The 19467-nt window shown below is 37.8% G+C and overlaps 1 protein-coding gene across 31 annotated transcripts in view; it reads right to left on the bottom strand.

Moving 5' to 3' along the window:
- COL28A1 (collagen type XXVIII alpha 1 chain) overlaps window positions 1–19467 on the bottom strand; it is a 196372-nt gene that overhangs the window by 137894 nt on the left and 39011 nt on the right. For 20 of the 31 annotated variants that reach the window (XM_017975339.4, XM_078342703.1, XM_078342705.1 and 17 more), the window contains 5 exons: window positions 18391–18444; window positions 16124–16165; window positions 14162–14188; window positions 3261–3305; window positions 131–175 (listed from right to left, as the gene is read on the bottom strand). In XM_017975339.4, coding sequence (XP_017830828.2) covers window positions 131–175; window positions 3261–3305; window positions 14162–14188; window positions 16124–16165; window positions 18391–18444 — 213 coding nt within the window. Of the gene's footprint in view, window positions 1–130; window positions 176–3260; window positions 3306–13142; window positions 13243–14161; window positions 14189–16123; window positions 16166–18390; window positions 18445–19467 lie in introns of all 31 variants that reach the window. The other 11 variants (XM_078342707.1, XM_078342706.1, XM_035254921.3 and 8 more) reach the window with 2 other exon arrangements.

Genomic DNA, 19467 nt, shown 5'->3' with positions numbered 1-19467 from the left:
TAAAAAATTAACACCTGGCTTTAATTTCCAGACACTTTGATTTAATTGGCAGAGGGTGTAAGTGGGCAAGGGGATGGTTTAAAATCTCCCCAGGTGATTCTAATCCAGACTTAGGTTTTTACCCCCTTACCTGAATTCCTCTAGGTCCCTTTGCTCCATATGGCCCTGGGGATCCCTGTGAAATAAAATTGAAAATAAGTCTCTCTAAATACACATCTTCAACATACAGGAGGGAAGGAAATGTGTTCTCTGTAATTGTTGTCTTAACATCAAAGACAATAAATTAAAATAATCCTAATTAACAAGCCAAGGAGTAGGAGTGTCAAACTTTCCTTAACTAAATAAACTCCACGAAAATACAATTTTAGATGTAACTCCTTTACTTATGTATTGACAGTTTGGTCATTTAGATTAGAGTAAATAAATTACTTTTTAAGATTCCTTGGAGGGCTAAACTTATTGGAATAATATCTCCTTCAAACAGGGCAATGTCAGTTAAATTAACAATGTAGTACATTTCCATGATACCTAGATCACTCTTTGGCTCATCTTCAAGACATTGAACTTGGAAAACACTGTTTATATTCAATTCTCTTCTAATAGAAAATATTTCATTCTGTCCCATAATCAGGAAACCCTTTAAAATTTATTTTGTGAGGGAGAACATAGTCTAGTTTTTATTTCCCCAGATTTCCACTTTTTTTTTTTTTTTGCTTATCAAAGTATAACTGTTAACAATTGAGACACTTTGAAAATTATAGAAAAACATTTAAGAAACAATTTGAAAAATCACACAGAGGCAAATACCGTTAACATTTTTGGCATATTTCCTCCAGTTTTATTCCCAATAGATTTCTCGTCAAATAATGTGATCAAAGTGTATGTCTGATTTTGTGTCCTATTTGGCCTTACATTGTATCAAAAATATTTTTCCATGTCATTAAAAACTCAGAGTAAACAGAAAATATTCAAGAACAGGAAACTACCATAATTTATTTACTCATTTCCCTAGTTTTGACCCAACATATAAGTAATATTATAATGAACATCTTTATGTATAAATCTCTGTCCAATTTCTGATTCACTCCTAAAAATAGTCTCCTAGAAGGGGATGACAGAAGCAGAGACTATAAGCACATTTAAGGTTTGCTGGCTCTGTCTCCCAGGCCATATGTAGAAATAAAGGGAGGGACACTTACTCCATGAAGTTTGTTTGTTGATCATTCCCACTCCCTGAGTATGAGAGAGTGTATCTTCATCTTACAGGCTCCCCATTAACAATTAGCATTATAAATTACTTCCTGTTTGCTAATTTTATAGGTGGCATAATACTTTTGTGCATTTGGTTTTGGTGGTTGTTTTTTGTTTTTTTGGGTTTTTTGGAGACAGGGTCTTGCTCTGTTGCCCAGGATGGAGTAGCTCACTGCAGCCTCTACCTCCCAAGCTCAAGGAATCCTCTCACCTTAGCCTCCCAAGTTGCCCATGCTGATGAGATAATATTTTGCTGTTTGTTGTTTTTGTTTTGTTTTTGATATGGAGTCTTACTCTGTCACCCAGGCTGGAGTGCAATGGCACAATCGGCTCACTGCAACCTCTGCCTCCTGGGTTCAAGCAATTCTCTTGCCCCAGCCTCCTGAGTAGCTGGGATTATAGGTGCACACCACCATGCCCAGCTAATTTCTGTATTTTTAGTAGAGACAGGTTTCACCATGTTGATCAGGCTAGTCTCAAACACCTGACCTCAGGTGATCCACCTGCCTCAGCCTCCCAAAGTTCTGGGATTACAGGCGTGAGCCACTGTGCCTGGCCTTTCACGTTTTTATATCTCTGACATTGAGGTATATTTTATAATCAATTGCACCTTACATTTATAATTGGCAGTGGGGTTTTCTTCTTTCTTTATTTTTGACATGGAAAATAATGGGACATTTAACAATCCCTGACATCTTAGTCAATGAAATATGATATCCTTTGTCAACCATTTTTATTTAATCTAGTTTTCCCAGGTATTGTTTGACTTTCATTTCTGTTCTATTCTATGTGTGTCCCTTTTCCTGTATTTCCAGTATCCAAGTACATCTTACATGTTCAATTACATCCCAGCAAAAAATCTATTTATTTTCACATTTCCCATTTTGACCAGAGATAATTACCAAGCCTACATTTTGCAGATTCATCTGACCTTTAGCTCTACAGTAGTTTAAAAGCATTCAGAAAGTCTCAATCTATTTAAAGTGTTTAGTTCCATGAACCAATGTCATTTTCTCCTCCTCTTCTCCTAACCTTCTGCCTCATTTTCTCTCCTTGACACCATTCCAGAATTATAACATAGAAACTGAAAAAGTTTGGTATCTTGGTGGCATGATGTTGATAGTTCTTAACTGTAATGAAAACTATTTATTTTTGGCTGTATTTTTTGGACCCTTTATGTTTCAGATATATTTGGCCTTTTGAGAAACTCTTTAACATACTTAATACTATTTCCAAATTTAAGTGCTGTGTGTGTGTGTGTGTGTGTGTGTGTGTGTGTGTGATGGAGTCTCACTCTGTCACCCACACTGGAGTGCACTGGCACAATCTCGGCTCACTGCAACCTCTGCCTCCTGGGTTCAAGCAATTCTGCTGTCTCAACTATAGGAACATGCCACCATGCCCAGCTAATTTTTGTATTTTTAGTAGAGACGGGGTTTCATCACGTTGGTCAGGCTGGTCTCGAACTCCTGATTTCAGGTGATCCACCCATCTCAGCCTCCTAAAGTGCCCGGCCTATATTTATTTTTTAAATAAAGGTGAATATCTATCCAATTGTCTGTGTCTACATTTTCAAAATTATAAATCTCTATGTCTAGTTGCCCCACACTCTTTATAACTATTTCACTGACTTTTTCAGAGTTCTTCACACTCTTTTGGAAAGTGCCTGTTCTCAGTGTTCACATCTGGAAAGCAATTCTACTCTGACTGAACTGCAGCTTGAATTAACTTTGCTGGTTAAATAATTCTCTTCATCATAACATTCAGTAGGTGTGGCCTCCAAGGTTAGGGTGTCACAAAGTCTTAATGGTCCATAAGAAAGGCATTTGGGGCTCCATTTTTGAGTTAGGCATCACTTTGTTTTCTACCACGTTTTACAGATGTGAAAAATTGAGCCATTGATTCCAACTTAGTAGTGAGATCACCATAATTCAGCACAGGAATTTCCCCTTAAGGAAACAACCCAAATGGGATCACAGCTGTAAGCATTTTAAAAACATGTTCCTTACTTTGTCACCTTTTATTCCTGGTTTACCACATTCCCCACGTTCACCCTAAAAAATAAATAAGTGAAATAAATAAGAGAACACTTGTAGTCATTCACTATTAAAAATGTTTGGGTTTTTTTTTTTTTAATTCCCAGCAGATTCTTGTAACATAAGCACTCTGTTGGTTTCTACACAATTTTAGCTTCAATACTGTGGGTTGCATGTGCATTGAAGTCTGATTATTTTTACCCATGAGCCATCCTTAACTTGACAGGAACACATCAGCAACAATGTAATAATGGTTGAAATTTTTAAGAAATGGATAAAACTAGAAAAAAAGGAACCTAGCGTCTAACCACATATTAGATGCTCTTTGCATACATTTTTTAATTGAATCCACATAATAGCCCGAGGAGATCAGCTTTATCATTCTTATTTTATACTTGAGAACATTTAAACTCAACAACATAACTTTCTTCTATAAAGTAGCTAGTAAGTAAAAAGTCAGGGTCTGAACCCAGATATTCTAACTCAGAATTTCTATTTTTTAAAAACACCATGCTTCAGCCTGAGTACCAATCTTGATCACCTAGCAGGGTTCACCTGGAGAACTGTGAGAGACAGGATCTGAGATGAGATTGCATTGTGAGTTGGTAGGAACAGGTGCCATAATGAGGTAGCAAGGTCTGCTATGGGAGAGCCAGGCTTGGAAGCCAGCATGCTACAGATTTTTCATTATGCTCTACTGCCCTGTCTGCCCTAGAATATTGCAAAAAAAAAAAATTTGAGTTGTCCTTTCAAGTTTATTAGTGATAGTTTATCATAAATATTGCATCTCAGTTAATCTGACATTAACTGTCTGAGATGTTAATCTAATTTTATAGACTAAAAATTTGTAATTAAGAAGGTTAAGTAAAGAGAATGTGGTATACAATGGAATATTATTCAGTCTTTACAAAGGAAATCCTGTCATTTGTAACAATATAGATGAACCTGAACCTGGAAGACATCATGTTAAGTGAAATAAGCCAGAAACAGAAAGACAAATATGGCATGATCTCACTTATATGTGAGATCTAAAACCGTTGAACTCACAGAAGCACAGAGTTGAAGGGTGGTTACCGGGGTAATGGGTGGAAACTTGAAAAATGTTGGTCAAAAGATACAAAACTTAGATAGGAGCAGTAAGTTCAAGAGATCTGTTGTACAACATGATGACTATTGTTAATAACATGTCTTGTATTGAAAATCACTAAAAGGATAGACTTTAAGCATTCTCACCACAAAAATTGATCATTATGTGAGGTGATACATATGTCAATTAGCTCGAGTTACCCTTTTTACAACATATACACTTATCAAATCATATTTTATACAATACAATAAATATGAACTTTTTAGATATGTCAATTAAAATTTTTAAGTAAAAATAAATATTTTTAAAAGGTTAGTTTGCTCAAATAGAATGAGAATTGGGACCTCTGAATATCAATCCCTATGTCAGACTTTTGAGACATCTAATAATTAGAACTAAAAGGTGACAGTCAGAAAAATGACTAAAGTTTTATAATCATAGAATTATCTCTTGCTATAAAACACTTTAGCGTTTTCAAAATGCTTTTATATATATATATATATATATATATCTTTATTTTGAGCCTCAATTCAATTCTCATTTTCAAGATAAGGAAACACAATTGGAAATGTTAAATGCTTTATTTAAATGCACAGGCTACCCAATGACTCCTAGTCCAGTGCTCTCACCCAGTGCTGCTGCTGCTGCTGCTGCTGTTGCTGCTTTATTCCGCTTCTACTGCTCTAGGGCATGCTACTGGAAGTGCCACGACACAATGACATAAGGAAACTGCATTCAAATATAAATCAAGGCACTACTTCCTTCATCCAGGAAGTCTTGCTATGAAAAATAAATATCAGCTGAACTTTTAACAACATACATAGTAATATAGTGGATTTATATGCTGGGGGAAGCTTTATCTTGTTGCAGAATAGTAACAAACTATTCCTAAGACTGGCAGCCAGCTTTCAGACTACAGTTTGAATAGCAGTGCTCTAAGAAGGGAAATCACAATTGTAACTTCCATTTATCAATGCAAAGTATGCATCATAACTACATGATTGCTAATCCCCATAGCAGCCTTTCAAGGTATATCTCCACTCACAGATAAGCAAAATGAGGCTCAGAGAGATTATGACCACAGGCTTGAGTCTGTTAGGCTCTCAAGTCCATGTTCTTATCAGTCACCTGTAGCTGAAAAAGGCACACTGTCATAGGCTGCAAGTAACTTTCCATTAACCTGACATTTCTGCCTGGGGTACTGCCTGGGCTCTTGCAGGCATCAGGAGCAGGCAAGAGGGAGGTGTGACTCTTAGAGGCAGCTATGTCTCTGATCAAAAGCAATCTGTTCTCTCTCACAACCTTTTGTGAGTCAAACTGACCCAGGAAAAACTGAGCTTTCACTTAGAACAAGTTGAACATTATTTCTGAATGCAAATGGAAAATCACTTTTGAAGAATCAATTAGAAAGCAATTAATTTAATAATGTTGGATGGGAATAAAATGAGTCAACCAACAAAATATAAAACAGAAAAGTACCATAAATACACTCAAAATGCTTTTGGCTAGAATTCACATTCCATTTGTCCAGACAGATTTGTTAGCTATAGAGGCCTGAGGAACTGCATTTGTTTTTGGTGGGGAGGGGAGCAGATTTCCATCAATGAAAATATTGTATTCATGTTATTTGCCTCTGCAAAGGCGTTTTCCTTTTTGGTGGGCTCATTAATCCCTGTGGAATGGCCACAATTACACAGTTTGAGAGAGTGAGTATTTCAGAGAGCCAGGAACAGATCAGCTCTGTTCTCAGCCTCTATTTTCTGATGCTGCTGCTCCTAGTGAAATTCTGGTTTGAATGTCGATGGTTCAGGGTCACTTTGCTCTGACAGCTTGTATTTTCCAAGTGAGAACTCTTCCAGTGAATCAATAACTCTCTAGACAGTGAAATGAATCTTTTCAAAATATATATGTATAAAGCTTCCTTGTGTTGATAACTACCTCACTATATAAATCAAAATGGAGGAGGGGGGCCACCCATAATTTTCCTCAACTATATACAGGATAATTTTACAACCATGAAAATTTTTTAGCTTTCTCATACTAATATATGTTCCTTTCCTCTTCATAATGGCACTTACATTTGCAGAAAAGCCAACATTTTGGAATACATTGTCACACCCATTATTTGATTCTCCATCCACTCTGTAAATTAGGCAGGCCTGTACAAAATTTTATTCCATCCAGTCAAAGAAACAGATACTCCAATATATTGAGTTACCTAAGTTCTTAAGACTGCAAAGTGTGGAATCATGGGGTTTCTCATACTCTTCCCCTTGGAGCTCTGACATTGCCAGTGATTAGGGTATATTTATTGGCTCACATGCAGGCTCACCCATAATATTTGCAGGGCAAGAGTGTAAGTGTAAGTGGAGGGCTGAGGATCCGAGATGGCTGAATAGGAAGAACTCCAGAGTGCAGTTCCCAGTAAGAACAACGCAGAGTGTGAGTGCCCATCACATTTCCAAACAAATGTTTACTGCCCACAGACCAGGAGATTCCCAGCCGAAAACTGCCTTTTTTAGCATAGCGGTTTCAGCCAGTAACGGCTGGGTACACAGAAACTCACACAAATCTGGGTGGCCGTTTCAACTGGTGCCTAGAATGCCTGGGAGACAGAGCCACGCATTTAACTGAAAGGGAGTCCTGAGACAGGGAGCCAGGCGATCTGGCTTGGCGGGTACCACCCCGACAAAACAAGCAATCTGAAACGCTCTGGATTGAGAGTTTCCCAGCAAGCACAGCCGGAACCAGGACGGCCCAGCTCAGCTGGGGGAAGGGTAACCACCACTACTGAGGCAGTCCACACACCAGCTGGGCAGAGCCTACGGCAGCTCAGCAACACCTCTGCTGGCAGACTGTGACTAGACTATTCTGTGTGGGGCAGGGCATTTTTGAAAAAAGGCAGCAGCATGACAGGAACTTATAAATAAAGCTGACCTTCCTAGGACACGGCACCTGTAAAAAGAGGCAGTTATGAGTTCCACTGCAGCAGACTTAAAGGTACCTGCCCAGCAGCTCTGCATGGAACAGCGGAGCTCCCAGGACAGAACTTGAGCTCCTATAAGGGACACACTGTCTCCTCAAGCAGCTCCCCAACCCCAGTATACCCAAAGAGACACCTCATAAAGGACAGCTCAGGCTGACATCTGGCAGGTACCCTTCTGAGATGAAGATAACAGAACAAGAAATTGGCAGCAACCCTTACTGTTCTGCAGCCCCCAAAGGTGATCCCCAGGCAAGGAGGGTACTGAATGGACCTCCAGAAGTCCTGCAGCAGAGGAGCCCGACTGATAGAAGGAAAACTAAGAAACAGAAAGCAATCACTTCATCATCAACAAAAAGGACATCAACTCAGAGACCCCATCTGAAAGTCACCAACTACAAAAACCTCAGGTAGATAAAGCAAGTAAGATGGGAAGAAACCAGTGCAAAAAGAATGAAAACTCCAAAAACCAGAACGCCTCTCCTCCTCCTAAGAATCACAACTCCTCTCTAGCTAGGGATGAAAGAAGCAAGGAGAATGAATCTGATGAATTGACAGAAACAGGCTTCAGAACATGGGTAATAACAAACTTCTCAGAGCTAAAAGAACATGTGCTAACCCAATGCAAAGAAACTAAGAACCTAGAAAAAAGGTTACATGAGATGCTAACTAGAATAAACAGCTTGCAGAAGTATATAAATGATTTAACAGAGCTGAAAAACACAGCACAAGAACTTTGTGAAGCATACCCAAATTTGAATACCTGAATCTACCAAGCAGAAGAAATAATATCAGAGACTGAAGTTCAACTCAATGAAATAAAATGAGAAGGAAAGAATAGAGAAAAAAAGAATGAAAAAAAATGAGCAAAGCCTCCGATAAATATGGGATTATGTGAAAAGACCTAATCTACGCTTGATAGGTGTACCTGAATGTGACGGAGAAAATGGATCCAAGCTGGAAAACACTCTTCAGGATATTATTCAGAAGAACTCCCCCAATCTAGCAAGTCAGGCCACCACTGAAGTCCAGGAAATACAGAGAACACCACAAAGATATCCCTCAAGAAAAGCAACCCCAAGGCACATAATCCTCAGATTCACCAGGGTTGAAATGAAGGAAAAAAATGCTAACAGCAGCCAGAGAAAAAGGTTGGATTACCCACAAAGAGAAGCCCATCAGACTCACAGTGGATCTCTCTGCAGAAACCCTACAAGCCAGAAGAGAGTGGGGGGCCAATAGTCAACATCCTTAAAGAAAAGAACTTTCAACCTAGAATTTCATATCCAGCCAAACTAAGCTTCATAAGCACAGGAGAAATGAAATCCTTTATGGACAAGCAATTGCTGAGAGATTTTGTCACCACCAGGCCTGCCTTACAAGAGCTCCTGAAAGAAGCACTAAACAAGGAAAGGAACAACCAGTACCAGCCACTCCAAAAACATACCAAATGGTAAAGACAATTGACACAATGAAAAAAATGCATCAACTAACAGGCAAAACATCCAGCTAGCATCAAAATGGCAGGATCAAATTCACACATAACAATATTAACCTTAAATGTAAATGGGCTAAATGCCCCGATCAAAAGACACATACTGGCAAATTAGATAAAAAGTCAAGACCCATTGGTGTGCTGTATTCAGTAAACCCATCTCATGTGCAAGGACACATATAGGCTCAAAATAAAGGAATGGAGGAAGATTTATCAAGCAAATGGAAAGCAAAAAAAAACTAGGAGTTGCAATCCTAGACTCTGATAAAATGGACTTTAAACCAACAAAGATCAAAAGAGACAAAGAAGGGCATTACATAATGGTAAAAGGATCAATGCATCAAGAGAGCTAACTATCCTAAATAAATACACACCAAATACAGCAGCACCCAGGTACATGAAGCAAGTTCTTAATGACCTACAAAGAGACTTAGACTCCCACACAATATCAGTGGGAGACTTTAACACCCCATTGTCAATATTAGACAGATCTCCAAGACAGAAAATTAACAAGGATATCCAGGACTTGAACTCAGATCTGGACCAAGTGGACCTAATAGACATCTACAAAACTCTCCACCCCAAATCCACAGAACATACATTCTTCTCAGCACCGCACTGCACCTACTCTAAAACTGACCACATAATTGGAAGTAAATCACTCCTCAGAAAATGCAAAAAAATGGAAATCATAACAGTCTCTCAGGCCACAGTGCAATCAAATTAGAACTGAGGATTAAGAAACTAACTCAGAACTGTACAACTTCCTGGAAACTGAACAACTGGCTCCTGAATCTCAACTGGATAAACAATGAAATGAAGGCAGAAATAAAGATGTTTTTTGAAACCAATAGGAATGAATATACAACATACCAGAATCTCTGGGACACATTTAAAGCAGTGTCTACAGGGATATTTATAGCAATGAATGCCCACATGAGAAAAAAGGAAAAGATCTAAAATTAACACCCTATCATCAAAATGGAAAGAGCTAGAGGAGCAAGATCAAAGATACTCAAAAGCTAGCAGAAGACAAGAAATAACTAAGATCAGAGCAGAACTAAAGGAGATACAGACACACATACACAAAAATCTTTCAGAAAATCAATTAATCCAGGAGTTGGTTTTTTGAAAAGATCAACAAAATAGACAGACCACTAGCCAGATTAATAGAAAAGAAAAGGGAGAAGAATTAAATAGATGCAATAAAAAAATGATAAAGGTATATCACTACTGATTCCACAGAAATACAAACAAAATCAGAGATTACTACAAACAACTCTATGCACATAAACCAGTAAACCTGGAAGAAATGGATTAATTCCCAGACACTTGCACCCACCCAAGCCTAAACCAGGAAGTAGTTGAAACCTTGAATAGACCAATAACGAGGGCTGAAGTTGAGGCAGCAATTAATAGCCTACCAATCAAAAAAATCCAGGTCCAGACGGCTTCACAGCTGAATTCTACCAGATGTACAAAGAGGATCTGGTACCATTCTTTCTGAAACTATTCCAAACTATCCAGAAAGAGGGAATTCTTCCCAAATCATTTTATGAGACCAACATCATCCTGATACCAAAACCTGGCAGAGACTCAACAAAAGAGGAAAACTTCAGGCCAATATCCATGATGAACATAGATGCAAATATCTTCAATAAAATACTGGCAAACCTATTGCAACAGCACATCAAAAAGCTTATCCATCACGATCAAGTAGGCTTCATGGTAGGGATGCAAGGCTGGTTCAACATAGGCAAGTCTATAAATGTAATCCACCACATAAACAGAATCAAAGACAAAAACCACGATTATCTCAATAGATGTAGAGAAAGCATTTGACAAAATTCAACAGCCCTTTATGCTAAAAACTCTCAAAAAACTAGGTATTGAAGGAACATATCTCAAAAAGATAAAGGCTATTTATGACAAACCTACAGCCAATATCATACTGAATGGGCAAAAACTGGAAGCATTCCCTTTGAAATCCAGCAGTAGACAAGGATGCTCTCTCTCACGCTACTTCTGTTCAATATAGTATTAGAAGTTCCAGTCACAGCAATTAGGCAAGAAAAAAAATAAATAATGGTATTCAATTAGGAAAAGAGGAAGTCAAATTGTCTCTATTTGCAGACGACATGATTGTACATTTAGAAGACCCTATCATTTCAGCCCAGAATCTCCTTAAACTGATAAGCAACTTCAGCAAAGTCTCAGGAAACAAAATCAATGTGCAGAAATCACAAGCATTTCTATACACCAATAATAGAATAACAAAGAGAGAAATCATGAGCAAATGCCCATTCACAATTGCTACAAAGAGAATAAAATACCTAGGAATACAAGTAACAAAGGATGTGAAGGACCTCTTCAAGGAGAACTACAAACCACTGCTTAAGGAAGTAAGAGGGGACACAAACAGATGTAGAAATATTCCATGCTCATGGTTAGGAAGAATCAATATCATGAAAATGGCCATACCGCCCAAAGTAATTTACAGATTCAACGCTATCCCCATAAAGCTACCAATGACCTTCTTCACAGAACTGGAAAAAGCCACCTTAAACTTCATATGGAACAAAAAGAGAGGCCACATCACCAAGACAATCCTAAGCAAAAAGAACAAAGCCAGAAGCATCATGCTACGTGATTTCAAACTACAAGGCTACAGTAATCAAAACAACATGGTACTGGTACCAAAACAGAGATATAGGGTAGATCACAACATATAAATGATAAAGGGCACACATCTACAACCATCTGATATTTGACAAACCTGACAAAAACAAGCAATGGGGAAAGGATTCCCTGTTTAATAAATGGTGTTGGGAAAACTGGCTAGCAGTGTGCAGAAAGCAGAAACTGGACCCCTTCCTGATACTTTACATTAAAATGAACTCTAGATGGATTAAAGACTTAAACATAAGACCTAACACCATAAAAACCCTAGAAGAAAACCTAGGCAAAACCATTCAGAATATAGGCATAGGCAAGGACTTCATGACTAAAACACCAAAAGCATTGGAAACAAAAGCCAAAATAGACAAATGAGACCTAATTAAACTCCAGAGCTTCTGTACAGCAAAAGAAACAATCATTAGAGTGAACTGGCAACCAACAGAATGGGAAAAAATTTTTGCCATCTACGCATCTGACAAAGGGCTGATATCCAGAATCTACAAAGAACTAAAACAGATTTACAAGAAAAAAAAACAAACAAATCCATCCAAAAGGGGGCGAAGGATATGAACAGACACTTTTCAAAAGAAGACATATATGAGGCAAACAAATATACGAAAAAATGTTCATCATCACTGACTATTAGACAAATACAAATCAAAACCACATTGAGATACCATCTCACACCAGTTAGAATGGCGAACATTAAAAAATATGGAGACAACAGATGCTGGAAAGGATGTGGAGAAAAAGGAACACTTTGACACTGCTGGTGGAGTGTAAATTAGTTCAACCATTGTGGAAGACAGTGTGGAGATTCCTCAAGGATCTAGAAATAGAAATTCCATTACACCCAGCAATCCCATTACTGGGTATATACTCAAAGGATTATAAATTGTTCTATTATAAAGACACATGCACACACATGTTCATAGTGACACTGTTTACAATAGCAAAGACCTGGAACCAACCCAAATGCCCATCAATGATAGACTGGACAAGGAAAATGTGGCATATATACACTGTGGAATACTATGCAGCCATAAAAAATGATGAGTTTGTGTCTTTGTAGGGACATGGGTGAATCTGGAAACCATCATTCTCAGCAAACTGACACAAGAACAGAAAATCAAACATCACATGTTCTCACTCATAGGCAGGTGATGAACAATGAGAACACATGGACACAGGGAGGGGAGCATCACACACTGAGGTCTGTTGGGGGGCGCCAAGGGAAGGACAGTGCAGGGCTGGGGAGGTTGGGGAGGAATAACCTGGGGAGAAATGCCAGATGTAGGTGATGGGGGGATGCAAGCAGCAAACCACATTGCCATGTGTGTACCTATGCAACAATCCTGCATGATGTACACAGGTACCCCAGAACCTAAAGTACAATTTAAAAAAGTAAAATTAAAAATTAAAAAAAAGAGTGTAAGTGGAAGCCCACATACCATGTGTCTAAATAGTTGAAGGTGATAACTAATAATGTTCTGGCTTCCTTCTTTAATAAATGTGTCTTCAAAAGGAATAACGAATTAAAAGACTTGGAATTCCTCAGAGGTCCTTGCCAGACAGAGCCCCCGGCACCCTGGCCCCCACTTCACTTCCTACCTCCAATTCCTTCCACAGCAAGAAGAACATGAACACACATGTGAAGATGCCCTGCATGACCTCTCCTGCCCCAACAGCTACCATTTGGCTCCCCTCCAGTCTAGGAAAAAGATGGATATGGAAAAGAGGTTTTTTAATGCCCTCCCAGCAGCAGGCCTTCTGGGGCCTTGGCTATCCAATGCATGATCCAGAAGGAGCACAGACCTCCTGCAGACTCCTGGCTCCATGAGAAGTAGGGAGGCCAGAAGAGACCCAGAGCTGGACCCTCAAAAGTTCCAGCCTCTTTCCCATGCCTGAGGGTTGTAGCGCTGTAGGATGGGATGGATGATAGGTGCATGTTCTAATTTCAGATAGAAAATCTGATAATAAAGATAACTGTGGGACAGACTTATCAATGAACCAGTGAGCACTCTCAGAGGTTCCTGAGCCCCAGTACAACTTGTTAATCCCTTTTAAAGCAGTTTGATATCCTAACTTGTAACTGACAAATAATCATCAAACCATCTACCAACCCATATCTTTTGTTTGCTTGTTTGCCAAATTTAGCCCCGCAAGTTCTACCCAGTTGCCTGAATCAGTGAAGTCAGTGGCTCTTCACTGCTTAACCAGAATAAATCCTCTTTCCCCTGGGAGAGGGTTTGGTGTCTAGGTTTTCATAGGAAGTTAAGCTCCAAGGGAGAAACCTACTTGGAGTATTGCTGAATCTGTTTGTGTAAATAAACATTTAGCCTGCATACCTGTGCTGCATGGCTTATAAATTGGGGTTCTCTAGTAAAATAATTCATGTTTGCAAAGCTGAAGGAGGCTGGATTCTAATCTTAGGAATCTTATGGTACCCTCCATCCCTTACAACACACATCCATTTGTTAAGTTCTATTATTATTTTATGTTAACTCAGGAAAGAGGGAATCCAGACTTACAAAAATAAATAAAATAACTTTCATTAAGTTCATAAGTACACTTATGTTTCTGTTTTTCTTTTTGAAATTCTGTCTATCTATAGGTTGTTACCAACTTACCTTGTCACCTTTGTACCCAGGAATTCCCTAATTTAAGAAGAAAAGAAAACGTAAAATATGATAGTCTAAGGCAGAGTTAGAATAAGAATTAGGCATTTTTCAATTACAAGGTATAACAAAAACACATCTATACAGTCTGAAAAATTAAACCATAGAAATGTAAACTGTTTCATTTCTCTTTGTGCTTGGAAAAATGTGCATTTACTGAGGAGAAGAAAAGAATCTGTTTTTCATCTTTATCACATTTTATTCTCAGATTCAGATTTCTTTTCATATCCAATTTGTTATCCTTTGGGCCAGAACTGGAGGAGATAATGTACACTGAAAGTCATTGTAGAAGTGATGGCCTATAATGGTTCCTTCAAAATTGTTATACTGACTTTTAAACCATGAACTATTGCAGCTAAGAATGTTTCACAGCGACTCGTAAAGAAATTGGCTTTGAGAATGAGCTGAGATAATGGCCTTTAAAATGTGTGTAAATATTTGTATCCATTATGGTCCTCCTTTCAAATTCAGTCTAAAATATAAAACATCAAGGAAATAAAAGGTTCCTTTATCAGCCCTAATCAGACTTTAAGCTACTGTCTTTTATCTCACACTAAGTCAGGGGCCAGCACTTCTCCTGTCTTCTGTGTCACACTTGGGAATCCTGTATAGTCTTTTCCATTGCGTCACTGCCTATGGCCCTTTAAGAAATACAATAGTGAATATTACATGGCCTAGGAAATTGCCAGGTGTCTGCAGGAGCAAGTCCTCTTCAAATGGGATTATTTGTCTTTTTCATACAGCTATATTTTTGAAGTATGGAAATAGAATTGTCATATATACTTAGAGAACTGAATAAACCTATTTAATAAATAAGCTATTATTGCAGTTACATGTGAATCAGACTACAAAATTTCATTCTATGTATGACTTTTTTATTAATAGTATTATGTATTTGTTTGTAGAGAGAAGGTCTCACTATGTTGCCCAGGCTGGTCTCGAACTAGTGGCCTCAAGTGATCTTGCCACCTAGGCCTCCCAAAGTATGAGTCACTGTGCCTGGCCTTTTTTTTTTTTTTTTTTTTTTCAAAAGGAAACTTCATGAAGGAAATAAAACTTCCAAATGTGTGGTCACTGAGGAATAGAAGATAAAAGTCTCCTATGAGATAATAAGCTTCTTAAAAATATAATTTTAGTTTTATTTTCACATACTTATATGCTTTATATGTAGAAGATACCTAAGAAATATTTCCTGAATGAATAACACAAATCTAAGATTGAGTTTTTGTTTACATTATCAAACTTTCTATCAGATTATTTATGAAGTTGATTTAAAATGCCCAGAGAATAGTTTTTAACATCTCTGGGTCTGAGTTCAGGGCTCATCCAGGGGGACAAGCAGAGAGGGCCAATGTCTTATGGTCTTCTTTTTATTCACTGTACACATCTCTGCTATTTGTTACACTTAACAGCAATGCCCAGGAAAGTCCAAAATAAGAAACACTGTAATTAGTTCTTGGGCACTATCTTCTAATTTGGGGGATAAGAAATCAAATAGAATGATAAAGTTTATTATCTCTGCAGAATTGGATTAATAAAAGTATAGTTTAGACTATGTAGTTCTTATTCTCCTGAAATTCTAACTTATTATCACACACAAAAAAATAAGAAATAAAGCAAATACTTTTCTCATTGGAACCTTCCACCAAAGTCAAATTAAGCATCAGAGAATTTGATAGGGTTGAACATTCCTGCTCCCATTTTCACTCCTGTTGAGCTATTTTCTTCCCACATTTCCACTTCTAAGATCAGATCTTTCTAATTGCCTTCCTGAGCCATCAAGAGCACAAGGCAGATAGAAATCACTTTTGCACTTGCACTACAGGGGTCGAAACGGTCAACCACAAAATCAGCAACTAGGATTTTCCTTCCTAGGATTATTTTCTTAGGAAGGCATTCCAGTTGTGTACATACCCCTGGACCTCTTTCTCCAGCTTCTCCTTTTTGAGCATCGCCCTGTGACAAACAAAAAACAGTCAAAATTCCACAGCCCTGCAGAGTGACTGTTTGCTCAATAAAATGTATTATACAGAAGTCCCAGATTAATAGCTTAACCCAATTAGGAAACATCTTCAGCCTTGCCCATTGACATTTTCACCATGCAATCTAGGCAAAAAAACTAGCAACTCAGATAAACTTTGCCCTTTGGAGTGAAGCCAGATGTGTAGGGTGCAGGACCCAGGTACATTTTCACAGCTTATGCCACATCCTGGTTGAACAACACAGCTGTTGTTCTCAAATACAGCATTACATTCACTTGGAGCCAGTCACTCTACCTTTTCTCTAAGGGGCTTTGGAATGTTTTCCAAAATGTCCTCAAGAGTGATTGCTTGATTTCAGTAAGACTTAAGAAAATATATTATGTAGCACAAAATTATAAACCAAATAAATAAAATGTGAACATACACTTATAACAGGTATTTAACCCAACAAAAAGAAGGCATGGTGGTATCAGTTTGGACATATATAAGATGAGTGAGTGTAGGGTTGTTTGGGTATGCGTGTGTGTATATATTGTAAAACTATCCAAGGATGCTATATTCCCTTTCCCTGACAAGCAGACAAATGCCAAAAATACTGTTATGCATTTCACTTAATGATTTTTTTCACTACCTCCCTAAAAATTTTCTAAGAAATAGAGCTATTTTAAAGTTAATTTTTGAGTTGACTTTTAACTTAATAGTTAACTTTGTCAGTATTTGAGTGCCTGTTATGTTTTGCCTAATTGCTCCCAAAATATTTGTGTCAAGTTCCCTGCAATGAAAAGCAAACCAGTTTCACTGCCACATTGCTATCTCTAGTTATTATTGTTTTAATATTGCTGTGTTAATTGCTATAATGAAAGAAATATTTTAAAACTTCAAAACACACACAAAAACAAACAATCTGAACTAGAAAACTACCAAAAAAAAAAAGAAAAGAAAAGAAATCCTCTGGATTCCAAAGTTCCTAAAATGTAAGCATTACTACTAAAGTATACCTCATTCACTCTATTTAAATTTCTTTTATTACCTAATGAAATTAAATTTGCTTTTACTTTTTTCTTTACTAGTTTTGTTTCCTCTCTTGAAAATTGTGTTCAGAAATTAACTCATGACTATAAAAATTAACCCAATGTCCACTATATATGATGCAAATATTCCCTGATATTTCTATTTCTTTAATATCCTCTCCCCATATTAGTCTGTTCTCATGCTGCTAATAAAGACACACCTTGGTAGTTTATAAAGGAAAGATGTTTAGTAGACTCACAGTTTCACAGTGCTGGGGAGGCCTCACAATCATGGCATAAGGTAAAGGAGGAACAAAGCCACATCTTACATGGTAACAGGCAAGAAAGCTTGTGTAGGGAAACTTCCCCTTATAAAACCTTCAGATCACATGAGACTTGCTCCCACCACAATAACAGCATGGGAAAGACCCGTCCCCATGATTCAATTACCTCCCACCGGTCTCTCCCACCACATGTGGGAATTATGGGAGCTACATACAATTTAAGATGAGATTTGGGTAGGGTCACAACCAAAGCATATCACTCCCTTTAATTGTTATTTTTTCATTATGCAGAATTTTGACTTAAATTTTCACATAGTTATATCTGCTTTTCTCTTTGTGATTCCTGCTGTTGTTCTTGAACTGGGAACCAAAATCCTACCAATGATCTGAACAGGTGAATATTTTCTTTAAAAGCCTAAGATTTTTTTTTTTTTATAGGTACACAGAGAAAAGGAATTGATGAAGTCCTTGAAGATGCTCTGGGAGTAAGTAAACAGCTGGTGGTTTTTCTATTATTATTGTCAGTCAGTTATTCATTAAAAGTAGACCCATTAAAAACACAAGTGCCAATGTCAATCTGATATGGCACATATATTATAAGTTCATTAAACACTGTCCTAAATAAGATGGGCTGCTATCATTTAAGTACTAGTTTCTGTTTATTCATTGTCCCTAGGTTTCCTAAATTTACTGACTAAAATATTCATATGTTACTCAGAATTTGTGAATTCAAGCTAATAGAAACAAGATAAGTAAAACAGGAAGTGGACATCCTGTATTCTTCACAAAAATTGTCAGATTTTTGCCATATACTACAATGCTTTTTATTTTAAAAATAGTTGTTTTTTAAAAATAAATCTAGAAGAAAATACGCTGGTTTAAAGAAAAACTGTTTATTCATTTACCGGGTTTCCTTTTGGTCCTCGCTCACCTTTGATACCTGGGTTTCCATGTGTACCCTGAAGGCAAAGGGAAAAAATATTATTTTAAGTAGGTAGTCTATTGTTTTCTATACTTTATAATGATTTCTGATGAGCTCTGTCTCCTAAAATGAGGGAAAATTGTAAAATCTTTACATGCCAAGCCAAGATTCAACTCTCTTCTCCCCTTTTCTACACAAGAAAACCACTGTCTTCAATTGGCAGATTTTCTAGATTTGCTAAAAAGAGAATAATGTTTCTCTCTTATCACCAATTCCTTCTTCCCAAAACAATTACTTCTTGGCAGTTTTGCAAACAAAATCAAACTCATGCAAAGATTTAAAAGAGTAGCTGCAACAGGCCAAAGGGTAGGAGTCGTTCCCAACCTCTCTTCATTGTGGGCCACTTCTACAATTCCCATCTGTAGCTCACTTTTTTTGTTGTTGTACTTTAGCTTCTGGGGTACATATGCAGATCATGCAAGACTGTTGCATAGGTACATTCATGGCAAGGTGGTTTGCTGCCTCCATCCCCCCCGTCACCTATACCTGACATTTCTCCCCATGTTATCCATCCCCAACCTCCCCACCCCCACTGTCCCTCCCCACCCCCAAATGGACTCCCGTGTGTGATGCTCCCCTTTCTGTGTCCACGTGTTCTCATTGTTCAACACCCACCTATGAGTGAGAACATGCAGTGCTTGATTTTCTGTTCTTGTGTCAGTTTGCTGAGAATGATGGTTTCCAGGTTCATTCATGTCCCTACAAAGGACAAAAACTCATCGTTTTTTATGGCTGCATAGTATTCCATAATGTATATATGCCACATTTTCCTTGTCCAGTCTATCACTGATGGGCATTTGGGTTGGTTCCAGGTCTTTGCTATTGTAAACAGTGCCACTATGAACATGTGTGTGCATGTGTCTTTATAATAGAACAATTTATAATCCTTTGGGTATATACCCAGTAATGGGATTGCTGGGTGTAATGGAATTTCTATTTCTAGATACTTGAGGAATCTCCACACTGTCTTCCACAATGGTTGAACTAATTTACACTCCCA

The sequence above is a fragment of the Callithrix jacchus genome, chromosome 11 (genome assembly GCF_049354715.1).
Source record: "Callithrix jacchus isolate 240 chromosome 11, calJac240_pri, whole genome shotgun sequence".
In the NCBI taxonomy this organism is placed as follows: Eukaryota; Metazoa; Chordata; class Mammalia; order Primates; family Cebidae; genus Callithrix; species Callithrix jacchus.
This window is presented reverse-complemented; position numbering and strand designations above follow the sequence as displayed.